This window comes from Leptopilina boulardi, unplaced genomic scaffold (genome assembly GCF_019393585.1).
Source record: "Leptopilina boulardi isolate dan_hultmark-lab unplaced genomic scaffold, ZJU_Lbou_2.1 LbouV2_327, whole genome shotgun sequence".
Lineage (NCBI taxonomy): Eukaryota > Metazoa > Arthropoda > Insecta > Hymenoptera > Figitidae > Leptopilina > Leptopilina boulardi.
Window position 1 is genome coordinate 404,430 of NW_026137893.1, and position 12,833 is coordinate 417,262.

At 28.6% G+C, this 12,833-nt stretch overlaps 3 protein-coding genes across 4 annotated transcripts in view; 1 reads left to right on the top strand and 2 right to left on the bottom strand.

The window, feature by feature from the left end:
* Window positions 1–12,833, bottom strand: part of LOC127284996 (deoxynucleoside kinase) — a 421,619-nt gene that overhangs the window by 206,779 nt on the left and 202,007 nt on the right. The window lies entirely within an intron of this gene.
* Window positions 6–2,044, bottom strand: LOC127284852 (uncharacterized). Its single transcript, XM_051310549.1, has 6 exons — window positions 1,759–2,044; window positions 1,178–1,543; window positions 923–1,108; window positions 615–838; window positions 374–542; window positions 6–253 (listed from the first exon to the last, which is right to left on the bottom strand). The coding sequence occupies exons 1-6, from the start codon at window positions 2,042–2,044 to the stop codon at window positions 6–8; spliced, it is 1,479 nt and encodes a 492-aa protein (XP_051166506.1).
* On the top strand, window positions 4,236–6,030 carry LOC127284853 (uncharacterized). The gene is made up of 2 exons (XM_051310550.1): window positions 4,236–4,634; window positions 4,799–6,030. Exons 1-2 carry the CDS (start codon window positions 4,337–4,339, stop codon window positions 6,028–6,030), a joined length of 1,530 nt encoding a protein of 509 aa, XP_051166507.1. The 5' UTR covers window positions 4,236–4,336.

The window sequence follows — 12,833 nt, forward strand, 5'->3', positions numbered from 1 at the left end:
CTGCTTTACTCGGCATTTTCATCAGTGTAGTCAGCTGAATCATCAAACTCGTTTGATGAATTTGAATGATGTGAATCATCTTTTAACTGCTCTTCTTTTCTATTCTTCGATGTTGACTTTAGTAATGCCCGTTTTTGTCGCTCGCCGTCCCAATCTTTCGCATTATTTAAAACTTTTGCAATTGCACCATTAAAATCTTGTTCCGTAACAGCTCTCCCAGTGACAATATCCTTATGCGTTTGAGTCATCACAGCTGTAAATTTGTAATTTAATAAATCCGATAGTGAAAAATAATTTTAAATTACTTTTTTATTGTTGTAATATATTAGATCATGTACTTTTAAATGATATTTTACATTTGCAATATACTTACTCATGGCGCAATTGTAGAAAGTCGTTTCTTTTATTAAAGATTTCCCTTCTTTTTTCCGTGTTGTTGTAAACTTAGTGATCACATCCCTTGATAAATATTTTCGACAAACGTTTGTACAACTTTTCACCAAATTTAGTTGACGATCTAATAAAACGTTTAATGAAGAAATCTGTAAATAGGTGAAGAAAATTTTAATTTTTTTAAAAGAAAATATTTTTTTGAATTTTTAAACAAAACTTACGAAATCTCTTTTCATTTCCTCTTTATCAGAACTCAAAAGTGAGTCAAAGTTGTTGAAATTTTCTAAAGTATCAAATGGGACTTTTAAGTTGTACTTCGAAATAAAATTCTGTTCTACAAAGTGATCGTTTGCACGAAAATGTTGAAGAATCAATTCTAGATTACTTTTCATTTCTTGAAGATCAACAGCCATTCCTTTTAAAGTCGATATAATCAGCACCGTATCTAAAAATGTTTGGAGTTTTTGTTAATATATAACTCTTAAAAAGAAATTAAATTTATTAAATATAAAGTAAAAAATAAAATTACCTTTTTTACGATCATTGCGACTATTACCCTTTTTACTTTCAGATTTTTTTTTATTTTTTACCAAAGATTGATCATCTTGTTTAGTTATTATATTATTTTTATTAATATCTTTACTTTGCACAAACGCTTTAGGAGCTGAATTCGAATCAGTATTTAAGTTGGCTTTGCTAATTGAAACTTTTTTGCCTAAGAATGATTAAAAAATTTTAGAAATTATATGATATATTTTAAAACTTAATGGAAAATTAAGATTACCTAAAATCTGAGATGATTTTATAATTGGCTTGCTGTTTTTCTTGCTTGATAATGAAATGGCTGCTGTCGTTTTTGATTTAATAGCAGGTTTTTTAAAACTATCTTTCTTGTTACACTCAAGAATGGAAGAATCGTCTGAACTACTGTTAGTTGTTTGTTCGTCAGCACTCTCTTCGAGTTTTTCATCTTCTGATTCAATACTTGACACCTTCATGGCTTTAGTAGTTTGTTGACTTAATGTTAGCTTATTTCGTCGATATTTACTTTCGATGCTTTTTGCCCGAATTTCCTGACCCTCATTTTCCGTGAAAGCATAATCCTCATTTTCTAAGACTTTTAATCGTTTTATAGCTTCACTGTAAGTTTCTAAAAAATCCTTATTTTTATTTTCATTCTAATCAAATTTAGATCAATTTTAATCCCATTTAGATAATAACAAATAAGTAATTGCAAAATAACTGAATGTGTATAAATTATGTGAATTGTATAATATTTGTTTTGAATTAAGATGTCTACTCAATTGTATTTCAAAAGGTTAACAAAATCATACAAGTTTAATATTAATAAAAAATGTAACTCACTTGCATGACCTCTAATTTTCACTGAATATGTCGGCCAACTTTCTGGTGCAATTCCTTCAGTTTCCACAAGAGAATATAAAAGTTCGATGTTCTCAGAATCGTAAGGCGGGGGCATAAATTTTGCAACAAGTTTGCCTTCTTTAGTGTCAAATGACATCCAACTTGAAGGGATTATATCCAAAGAACGCTTCTTTTTAGATTTTGAACCATGAGTTCCAACAAATTCCACTAATTGGAAACAATAAATTTCCTGGTCTTCTGACACTGAATTTACAGCTGATGCCATAATTCAAAACTCACTAAGCGAAATAAAATGAAAATTATAACATAAAATTCCGCCATACACATTTTAAAAATTAAACACTTCTTTCTAAACATATTTGAAGGGTAGAATGACAAAAGGGGTCAAGCGCCAATTTATCGAAAATGAGGTTTTTGCATAAAAAAATCAAGAAAATTCATTTACACATTTCTGTAGAAGGATTTCCTTTTTTATTGCGTATTTAAATCAGTTTTTAATAAAAATTAAATTAATAAAATAGCCTCAAATTTACTTTATTGCAACCTGATTGAAAAACAAAAGAAAGTGGTGAGTCAATAATATTATCAAAATAAAAAAAAATATTATTTTTTTAGGTTTTATTTTAATATTTTATTTTAATTTTATTTTAATAATATTTTAATTAATAAAATTAATAATAATAATAATGTATTTTCAATTTTAAACAATTTTAAAATCATTTTGTTATTAATTTTTAAATATTTTTATGGTTATACTAAGTGAACAATTGAATTTAAAGATGAAAGTATTGCTCAATTCCAAAGCAAGCAATTAATTCTTAATTTTCTTGAAAACAAACAATTTTTTAAAGGAATTTTTTTTTTATTCTTTTCGTCGATTCCATAGAAAGAAACTAAATTTCCAGTTTTTCTTTAAACTGTATATTTTTTTTATAATTAATGTTTAAAGAAAATGTGCGCAGTTGATATAACCTCAAGGAACCACAGTTTTTTTTAATTTTATCGTTAATATGTAGGTTTATTTCAACAAATTGTTGTTTATTTATTAAAACATACTAATATATCGAAACGGTTTTCTCAGTTTTTTTTTAAATGACCTGGAAAATTTTTAAAAATGTTTTTTTTACTTCCTGTAAAAACAGTGAATTGGCGCTTGACCCCTTTTGTCATTCTACCCTTCATTTATTTTCAATAACAATTATTAAATATCAATAAATTTATATTTTTCGTGAGTAAAAAATGTCCATACACGTGTTTTCACGGTTGAATTATTCTGCCACGTGCACACACGTGCAGAGCCACGATAGCAATTTTTAATTCACCAAAAATCTTATGCAATATGTTATAATTTTTATAATATGTTTCGCTTTAGCTTCATAAAGTATTATTTATACAATTTGTTTATTTTTAAACATGAACGGCACAATTTTCATAATTTTAAAAAGAGATTATTAACATAACCTCAAAAGAACACGGCACTTTTCATTTCGAAAATCCTTACGAAATATTATATGACAAAATAATATATTTACCGAATTAATTTACTTCGTTTTGATAAATACTTCTCGTCGATATATACTGATTTCTTTCTAAAAAGAGAAATTTTCTTTTTGACTAATGCAAACCCTACTGAAAATCCCTGTACAAGATCTTGTACAATTTCCTGTACAGGATCAGCAACTGAACTTGTACAAGTTCTGACCAGTTCCTGTACAGGAAAATGCATACGAATTTGGAACAAGTTCATGTGTGAGATCTTGTACAAGATCTGGTGCAAGATCTTGTACAAGAAAGATGCTTGTACAAGAAAATGTTCATGTACAATTTCATGTATAAGTACTTGTACATGAACACATCCATGTTCTTGCACAAGTTAATTCATGTTTTTCTTTATTAAAAATTAAAAACTTCAAAGGCTGCGCAATAGTTTACTTTAACCTTTACAGCTGCGCAATAGTTTTTAGCATGCATGAGTTACGAATCTTAGTGGTTAAAAATTATCAAAATCTCAAATTTTATTTAAAAAAAAAATTTTACAACTATACATGTGCAAGAACATGAACGTGTTCATGTACAAGTACTTATACATGAAATTTTACAAGATCATGTACATTTTCTTGTACAAGTATCTTTCTTGTACAAGATCTTGCACCAGATCTTGTACAAGATCTCACACATGAACTTGTTCCAAATTCGTATGCATTTTCCTGTACAGGAACTGGTCAGAACTAGTACAAGTTCAGTTGCTGATCCTGTACAGGAAATTGTACAAGATCTTATACAGGGATTTTCAGTAGGGAACCATGCTACGATGTCACTGGATTTATCTAGAATGTTCGCAGTGTAACTGCAAGTCATTCAAGTATTTAATGAACTATTGGGATTGGCTAAATGTTGATGCGCCAACTGGTGGCAGAAAGTTGAGTTAAACGCAGTAGGTAGAAAAAGTTAACAAACCGGTGAAAACTATGGAAATATAGCAAAGACATTTTTTATTGTAGAGAAAAAGTGAATTTTTAAGTTATATTAAAAAAGTTAAATATCATTTTATACCGCAATGGATGAGAAAGAAACAGCGGAACCAGTTCCAACAAAATTTTCAAAAAGTAAAATATTCTGTTGTGTTTATAAATGCAATAGTACACCTGTCAAAACTCCTAACCTCAGTTTCCACTATTTTCCGAAAAAAGGACAAATGAAAATTAATTATGTTAATAAATTTGGAACTGTCGAGTTAATTGACAAGAGAATTTTGTGGGAAAGAGTGTTGAGAATGGGTAAAAAGGTGACACGTAGCATGAGAGTTTGTTCTTTGCACTTTGTCAAAGAAGATTTTACGTGTGTTACAAAATCTGGTAAGTAAATAAATATAAAGTACTGTATTGTTTCTAAACAAATAAAAATTAAATTTTTACGATTTTAATTTTAATTATATAACGAACTTCAAAATTATTTGTTTATTTTCATTTATTAATTTTATTTTACATGTAAATATATATAGTAAATATTATCTTTTTAGATTTTTCTCAAGTAAAAGTTTTAAAGAGAACAGTCATACCATCTGTGAACTTACCGAAATCTTCCATAGAATCAAATCCATCAGAAGTATCAGTTAAAAATATTAAGGAAAGACAAGCTCGATTCGAAAATCGCCAAAAAAATGATTCAAAGGAAAATGAAAACATTGAAATTTGCAATTGTTTGCTTGATCCTAAAATTAACAATGCGACTGGTAACGAAAAGAAAATAAATGATGAGTCAGCTGTTACTGACACGAATTTAAATGAAGAAATTACAGCATTTGAAAAATTATTTGCTGATGCTGAGGTACAGGTTACGAGTGGAGATTTAATTTCAAGCTTCTTTGATCATTTTTTGAAAACTGATCAACAATTAAGCACCGCTACAGGGATTGAAAGTTTTCAATTATTTGACAGCATAGTAGATGCATTCAGCGAAGCTGCACCAGAATTAAAAAGTACGACTCGAGTGTTAAATATTCGGGACAGAATTTTACTGACGTTTGTGAAGCTAAAACAAAACGTTAGTTACTCGTTTCTCTCACTGTTATTTCCTACTGTCACTATAAGAAATTGCTCAGAAATTATTTATAATACTCTGGACATTTTGGAAATTGTTTTAAAACCGATGATTCATTTTTCATCTCAAGATGAAATTTCGAGAAACATTCCTCTTTGCTTTGCCAATTATCCTAATACAACAATAATATTAGATTGCACTGAAATAGGAATTCAGAAACCGAAGAACTTGTGCTGCCAAATTAATTGTTATTCTCACTATAAAGGGGGATATACGATAAAATTCATGACAGGAGTAACTCCTGCCGGAACTCTGTCGTATGTTTCGAAAGTTTATGGGGGCAGAGCATCTGACAAAGCAATTTTCAGCCAAAGCTCTTTAGTGGATCATTTACCGAAAGGTTCATCTGTGATGGTGGATAAAGGTTTTTTAATCGACGACTTGTGCATCGACAACAAATTAAATTTAATAAGACCGTCATTTCTTAGAAAACAATCACAATTTTCAGCCGATAGTGCATTAAAAAATGCAGACATTGCAAGCGCAAGGGTTCACGTGGAGAGATTAAACCAAAGATTAAAAGTATTTGAAATACTTGGCGGTAAAATGTCTTCGTGTCTTATTCCAAAAAGTGAAAAAATTATGAACATTCTGTGTGCTGTGGTAAATTTAAGTAAACCAATATTTAAAGATGATAAGTTTCATTCGTGATTTCGTTTCAAAAAATTCACTAAAATTTTATTTTTGCTGAATTAATGCATTAAATGCATAAAAATTACAAATTGGTTTTAAATAATTTAATTGATGTAAATAATATGTATTAATGTTTTTATTAAATCGTAAATAAAAAGAAATTTATTTATTTTGCTTGAATAATTTACAATTATTAATAAATAAATAGAAACATATTTATTCTGCTTGAATAATTTACAATTTATTAAGTAGTGTTATGTTTAATACAAATATAATGCAACATTGTGTTGAAGTATTTTTCTTTTAATTTTGACAACATTTCTTTCGTAAATTCAGGATCAAATTCAACTTCTTCAAGATAAAAACTATTATTAAACGATGAGTATACAATAAAATCAGTTCTTTTGACATTTAATATCGCCATTCCGAGTTGAATCTGACCGTAATAAGGATTCTTCTTTTTTAGACAATTATTTTTGTCTATATAATGAAGAGAAGGTACAACTTCTTCAATGCATTTTATTTTTCCATTAAATGGGCACTTTATTTCAATTAATTTCTCAGGCCTATTATTTTCATTTAAAATTATTCCATCTGGTGAATAAGCGAGCCAAGGATTGTCAGGTGAGACAACGAGGCCTAACTGAACAACTTTAAGATTAAAATTAGTTTCGTAAGCAGTTCTCGCAAACGGTTCCATTTCAATTCCATGCTTGATGGCTTCGGTTTTTGTAAATTCCTTAGGATAAAAATAATTTTCGGATTTTTTCTGCCAGTTTGCTTTAGCATTGTTCGTATAGGTGTACAGAGAGTAGCATCTTGAACCTGTTATTCTGTATTTTCTATTTTCTTTCCAAATTCTTCTATTTTTTAATGTTTCCGAACAAATTGTTATATTATTATCAACCCTTAAAGAATTTAATACGTTGACGCAGCAATTTTTAGAAGGTTCTTTCGGTTCAGTGTTTAATAACTCCAGCATACATTCAGAAGGTTCAATTTCTAATACAGCTTGGATTTGTTCATCCTCCGTTACTTCCAACACATTATTGTTTTGTTCTATGAGAAATGGTTCATGTCTTCCTGCCCTAATAAATCCATTGTAATATTACAAGTGTGTAAAGTAAAATTGTAAATTTTGTGTTTGTTTTAAAAAAAATTCTAAAAAATAAATGTAAATAATATAAAAAATCAATTTTTAGACGAAATACTCCAATTATCAAATTTGTATCTAATAAATATATAAAAAAATCGTTTTTGCAATTCGCATTAAATTAATAATTGTTATAAAAAAATCATTTTAGTATTTCACATATTCAATTAATTAGTAATTTTTGTAAAAACAAAATGTGTCATTAAAATTATCCGTACATGTGTTTGTACAATGCTGAATCTGGATTCCTCAAAATAAGGATTTCATTTATTTTCTTTCTTTTCTCGTCAGTAATTGTGATGGAACATTGTTTTTTAAATTTTTCGACATAACATTCGTGTTCACTCAATGGTCTTGGAGCATATTTCTTGAGAAAATTCGCCTGAGGTTGATTCCACAGACACTGCTTGTCGGTTGAAGAAACTTCGTCTAAATCATTTACGTCGATCCTAGAACCGAAATATAATAATTTGCTATAAACACTGTAAAAAAACAAAAAACATTACTTTTTTCTATTAAATGCAATTGTTAAAGTATTATTAAAATCTAATTATAAATTATATGACACTTTTTTAACAATATAATAAAAATAAAAACATATATTAAACATAACCTAAAAAACAATAAAATAGTAACTCTTAATGCAACTTTAATGAAAACATTTTTAAAAATAAATATTGCTTTGACAGAATTATATTATTCATTATAATTTAAAACTTTCCAAACGAATAAATTAATAAAAAACTAACCTGCTTAGGTGAAGTAAAACAGCAACAATGTGCTTACATTTCTCACTTAAACCCGCTTTACAGGAACATTTCACTTTCAAAATTTTTCCATCTAATGAAATTAGTCCATTCATTTCATGAGGACTACTTGTCAGATTAGATGATTGTAAGCAAAATGCCAAGAAAAAAACAGAATTTTCATCAGCGGTGTCATCATTTCCTCGTCCACAAAATATTACATGTCCGGCATTTAACACTTTTTCACCCTCAACAAAATTCCGAGATGTGGGTGTCGATTGTGCAAACGCACAAATTTCGCCCATAGTGAGTCGCATTTTGACTTTTTTAAAACTTATTATCAAAAATTCACTGGACTCTAGTACTCAAACAACAAAAGTTACCTACTTCTGTCAGCCATTTTTGTTTTGTGACGTCACGACCGCCAATCCCAATAGCCCATGAGCACGGAACTCTCTGTAGGTAAATTTGAATTTCATTAGTTAAAACGTGAAAACACGAATACTATATTAAAAAAGGCTGATTTTTTCTATACACGGACAGAAAGAATAAATGAACCACTTAGTATTTCGTTTATTCAATAAAATAATAGTAATGGAGACGAACATGTAATTCGAAGAGCACTTTATATCATTTAAACGACATTAAACAATTCATCAATTTCTTTCGATAAAATAGGAAATTTTATTAATGTACGTTTTAATCGTACGTTAGCTTTAACTGTAGTAATTTGTAATTTACAATTTTTATACTATTGATGTAAAAGTGGCATAACATATTGTTCTAGCGGATCTTTCTCCTTAAAATTAATACATAATTTAACTAATTTGCATTCTACATTTTCTAAATTATACGTTTCTTCTTTATAAGTGCATTTAGAATCTAGCTGCCACATTTTTAAGTAAGTCGAATCAAATGGATAATCGAAAATGGGATTTTTCTTTTTTAAAGTTTTTCCTTTTATAATGAACTGATTTTGATTATTTTTAGTAATTGCTTTTACCTCAAGAATATTGCCGTCGTTCATTAACACAGTGTTATTAGGAGATTGGCATGTAATTGTGCATTGTTTGAATTTAACAGATGTTATTTGGTTTTTATTTTTGTTTACAATTTCAATCAAAGGAGGAATAATTAACGCCTTTTTGCGCGAAACAAACTTTTTTTCATTCAATCTTCTACATAGCTGTGCCAACGGTCTGTTAGGTGTCTTTATATATTTTTTTAATTTTCCTAAAAAATTTTCATAAGGAAAAGCAGTTAATTTACTAATACAGCATCCCATATTTTTTACATCGTCAGCAATATGAATTAAATGATGCGAATTTAAAACCTGAGACTTAATTCCATAATATCCTTCCATTGCTACAAAGAAGGCTCTTAGGTACTCTTTTGCTTTACTCAGGTATTTGTGACAAAATTTTTCACAGCACAATATGCGACAAGCGGCGTGAAACAGAAGGAAGTGCTTATAAAGTTGTTTGCTAAGAATTTTTTTTAAAACTATTGGTCCACAATATAGTAAAAATAAACGGAATTCCGTAGCCTTCCATTTCGGAACACAATTTGTTGAGCGAGTTTTTCTTTGAAACTCGCAAGGTATTTGTAATTTTAAGAATTTCATTCGTCTTGATAATTCTTGTCTGTTCAATCGGCTTAATCTATTACGACCCTTTAAAATCAACGCTTCAAGCAATCTTTTCATCACACCTAAACAGCATAGGTGCATAAAATCTAAAATAAAGCAGCAGACGATATTGATAAATGGAAATATATTGAGTAAAGGTGTTTCCTTGTTGTGATGACCAGCTTGAGTTCTGTTTCTAAACGATTGATCAGTTCTCTCGTCAGAATTAACAGATGGATAAACAGTTGTATTGTCTACTTTGAATCCTTCCACTTCGCATCTTTCACAAGCATTTAATCCTCTATGTCCGATGGTGCCTTTCAAAAATGCCCGAGCCGGTGTATCACAAATGAAGCATTTGATTTTAACATCAAACTGTTGACCTTCTATATTGATTCCACTCCGTAAAAGGTTATTTATCTCAACAATTAATTGGTCGGTATATTTTTCTACCAATTTTGGTTTTGTTTTACCGAAATAAACTGCAACAGCAAATGGTTCGTAGATATCGAGATTACAATGAATTTTACAGCTAATAGGCCATAGTTCCTGATAGCCAGAATTAACTAAACGCAAACCATCACAAGAAATTTGTAACTCCAACACTTTATTTTTATGTGCAATTACATTGACACATTCTTTTAGATGCACTTCGATCCCAAAATATACAAATTCACCCATCGATCCATCGGCATCTTCCATTTGAACGATATTATATTTTGAACTTGAAGTTCCAAGAAATGTCTTGGACGATTTTGGTAGATTTGGAAGCAACCGTCGCCTCAATATTTTTAATAATGTGTCTAAATGACTATGAGTGATTTGTGTTTCGATAGCCCATTCTTGTATTTCTTTCATCTCTGGTTCAGCATCATCTAAAATCAATAAATCGTTATCCTCATAATCAATTCTTTCATCTGTTTCTGAATTATAATCGTCGTCGGTATCGCTATCTGTCTCTGTTGACTCTCCTTCAGTTTCTGTAATTCAAAAAAAAAATGTTTCTTTAGCATCATAAAATTCAATTAAATTAACTAAATTATAAACTTTATGATAGTAAAATACAATTTTTAAAAAATGATTTAATTGGCCTAAAAATTTAATTAAAAAAATAAACTTCTAAATATGTCAATACATGTTATCTTTGATTTTAATCAAATCATCACTAATTGTCGATACGACCTATCAATTGGGATGTTCTTTAAGAAAAATTAAATTTTCAATATTAATTCAATTAAAATTGTTATTTTTTGTAAAATGCGTATTTGAAATATATTCAGAATTAATAAAATAAAATTACATCTATTTCAACCTCCAAAGTGTCTATGAATTTTAATTAATTTTAAAATTTTTTTTGAAATGTGCATTCTAAATTTTGAGGAAAAACAAAGTAAAATCTAAAAAAGATTTATTACAACACAAATGGAAGAATGACTCATATAGTAATAAAAAAATAACCTCTTTCATTATTATCATAATCATTCGTATTTTCATCAGAATCATCTTCCGGATAACAAATTCCATTTAGACTTTCATTTTCATTTTTTTCGTCAATTTCTTTTTTATTTTCTAAAACCAAAGTTTCATCGTCAAATTGTTTATCTGCAAAATCTTCAACACTTTCTGAAAACAAAAAAATTCTACTTTAAATAAATGTTCAAACAAATACATTACTGTTTGGAAAAAAAGCCCACGGTATTTACAAATTACATTTAATTTAGCAAAATATTGCCCGTCAAAATATTTTCTACTAATACATAACCTCAAATAATTAAAAATAAAATTTCAAAATTTGGTCCTTGATACAAAGGTTTTAAAAAGACCATATAGATTACGAAGTAATTTAACAATACAATAGTTAAATATTATAAATAATCAAATACTTAAATTTAAATAATTTAATTTAAATAATATAAATACACTTACTTAGAGAATCGTCAGTTGAATAATTTTCGTCTTCCTCACAATCACTGCTCGATGATTTTAATTCTTTTAAAGACTGTGCAATCGCTCTTTGTTTTCTTTTTCGAATTCGTTCAATATCACGTTTTCTTTTGTTATTCATATTTAAAATTTTAAAAACCAATTAAAATTTTACTGACGGTAAAAACAAGAAAATCTTTGAAACTGTTGGCAGTTGATTCAAAGCCATCTTCTGGGAACAGCGTGAATTACACGATAATATAAACCCTCTTATCTCTAAATTTGAATCGGTAATTTTCAATTCACTGGTTGAATCAGTGATTTTTTCCAAATTTATAGATTTTAGGGCACATTCTAGGACCCGATCAGTAACGTAAAAAGGGACCTCATTTTCTTGCCTGACTAACAATTAAGGCAACCTGATAAGGAAATTATAGGGCCCTTTTAAGGCAAAATGGAAAAATATATTAATAAGGCAACCTTATAGGGACCTTACAGAAGCCGTGATAATAATACGGCTATTGAGGGCAATTTCTACACGGGAATATTTACACGAAACTTTGAGGAAATAGGGGTAAGCGGTACAGTTGTTGCCCCCCTCACAGTGATTGCCACCATTACATTACAAACAGAAATAATAACGAAATTTACATATAATATTTTGTTTTATTTATTTATATAAATTCTGCAGAATATTCTGCTAATAGTGTAAAAAGATTTTTATTCTTCGACTCACTATTATGAAAATAATAGCGTTTTTCGAGAACAGTTTCCTTAGCTCTTTGAAATTTTGTCAATTTAGTTGTAAATTTGCAAGGTTAGTGGTGATACTTTCTTTGACTTTTTAACGAAAAAATTATACATATCATTATTATTTTTTAATTATATGCATGAAAATAAGTTTAATAATAAGTAAAAAAATTTGTTTTAACGTAATTTGACTCGATTTACCGAAAATTATAGAGAACAACTACGATCTTGCAATTAATAACAAATAACAGTCATTGCCCTCCCCGGGCAATGTTTAATTTTTGGTTATTATGTTATTTTTCAGTGATTAACCGTTTATTTTCAAGACTTTTTTGAGATAAGTATTTTTAATTTTTTGACGTTTTTTCATATTTGGTGAATTAATTTTTTAAAATAAAGATGTAGTTAGAGCCGCAGCAAGTATTAGAATGATTTGTAATATTTTATTAACAATTTTTTAATATGAAGTATGATTTTAGGCTATCGAAAAAATGCCGAAGGTAAAAAAAGGTGTTTCGTATATGCTTCTTTAAGGTATTAGTCGCGCGCCGGCTCTAACCAAAAGTTTGTCTTGAGTCTGACTCAGTCTGTGCTTAGCAAGAGGTATAGTTCTGAGTCAAAC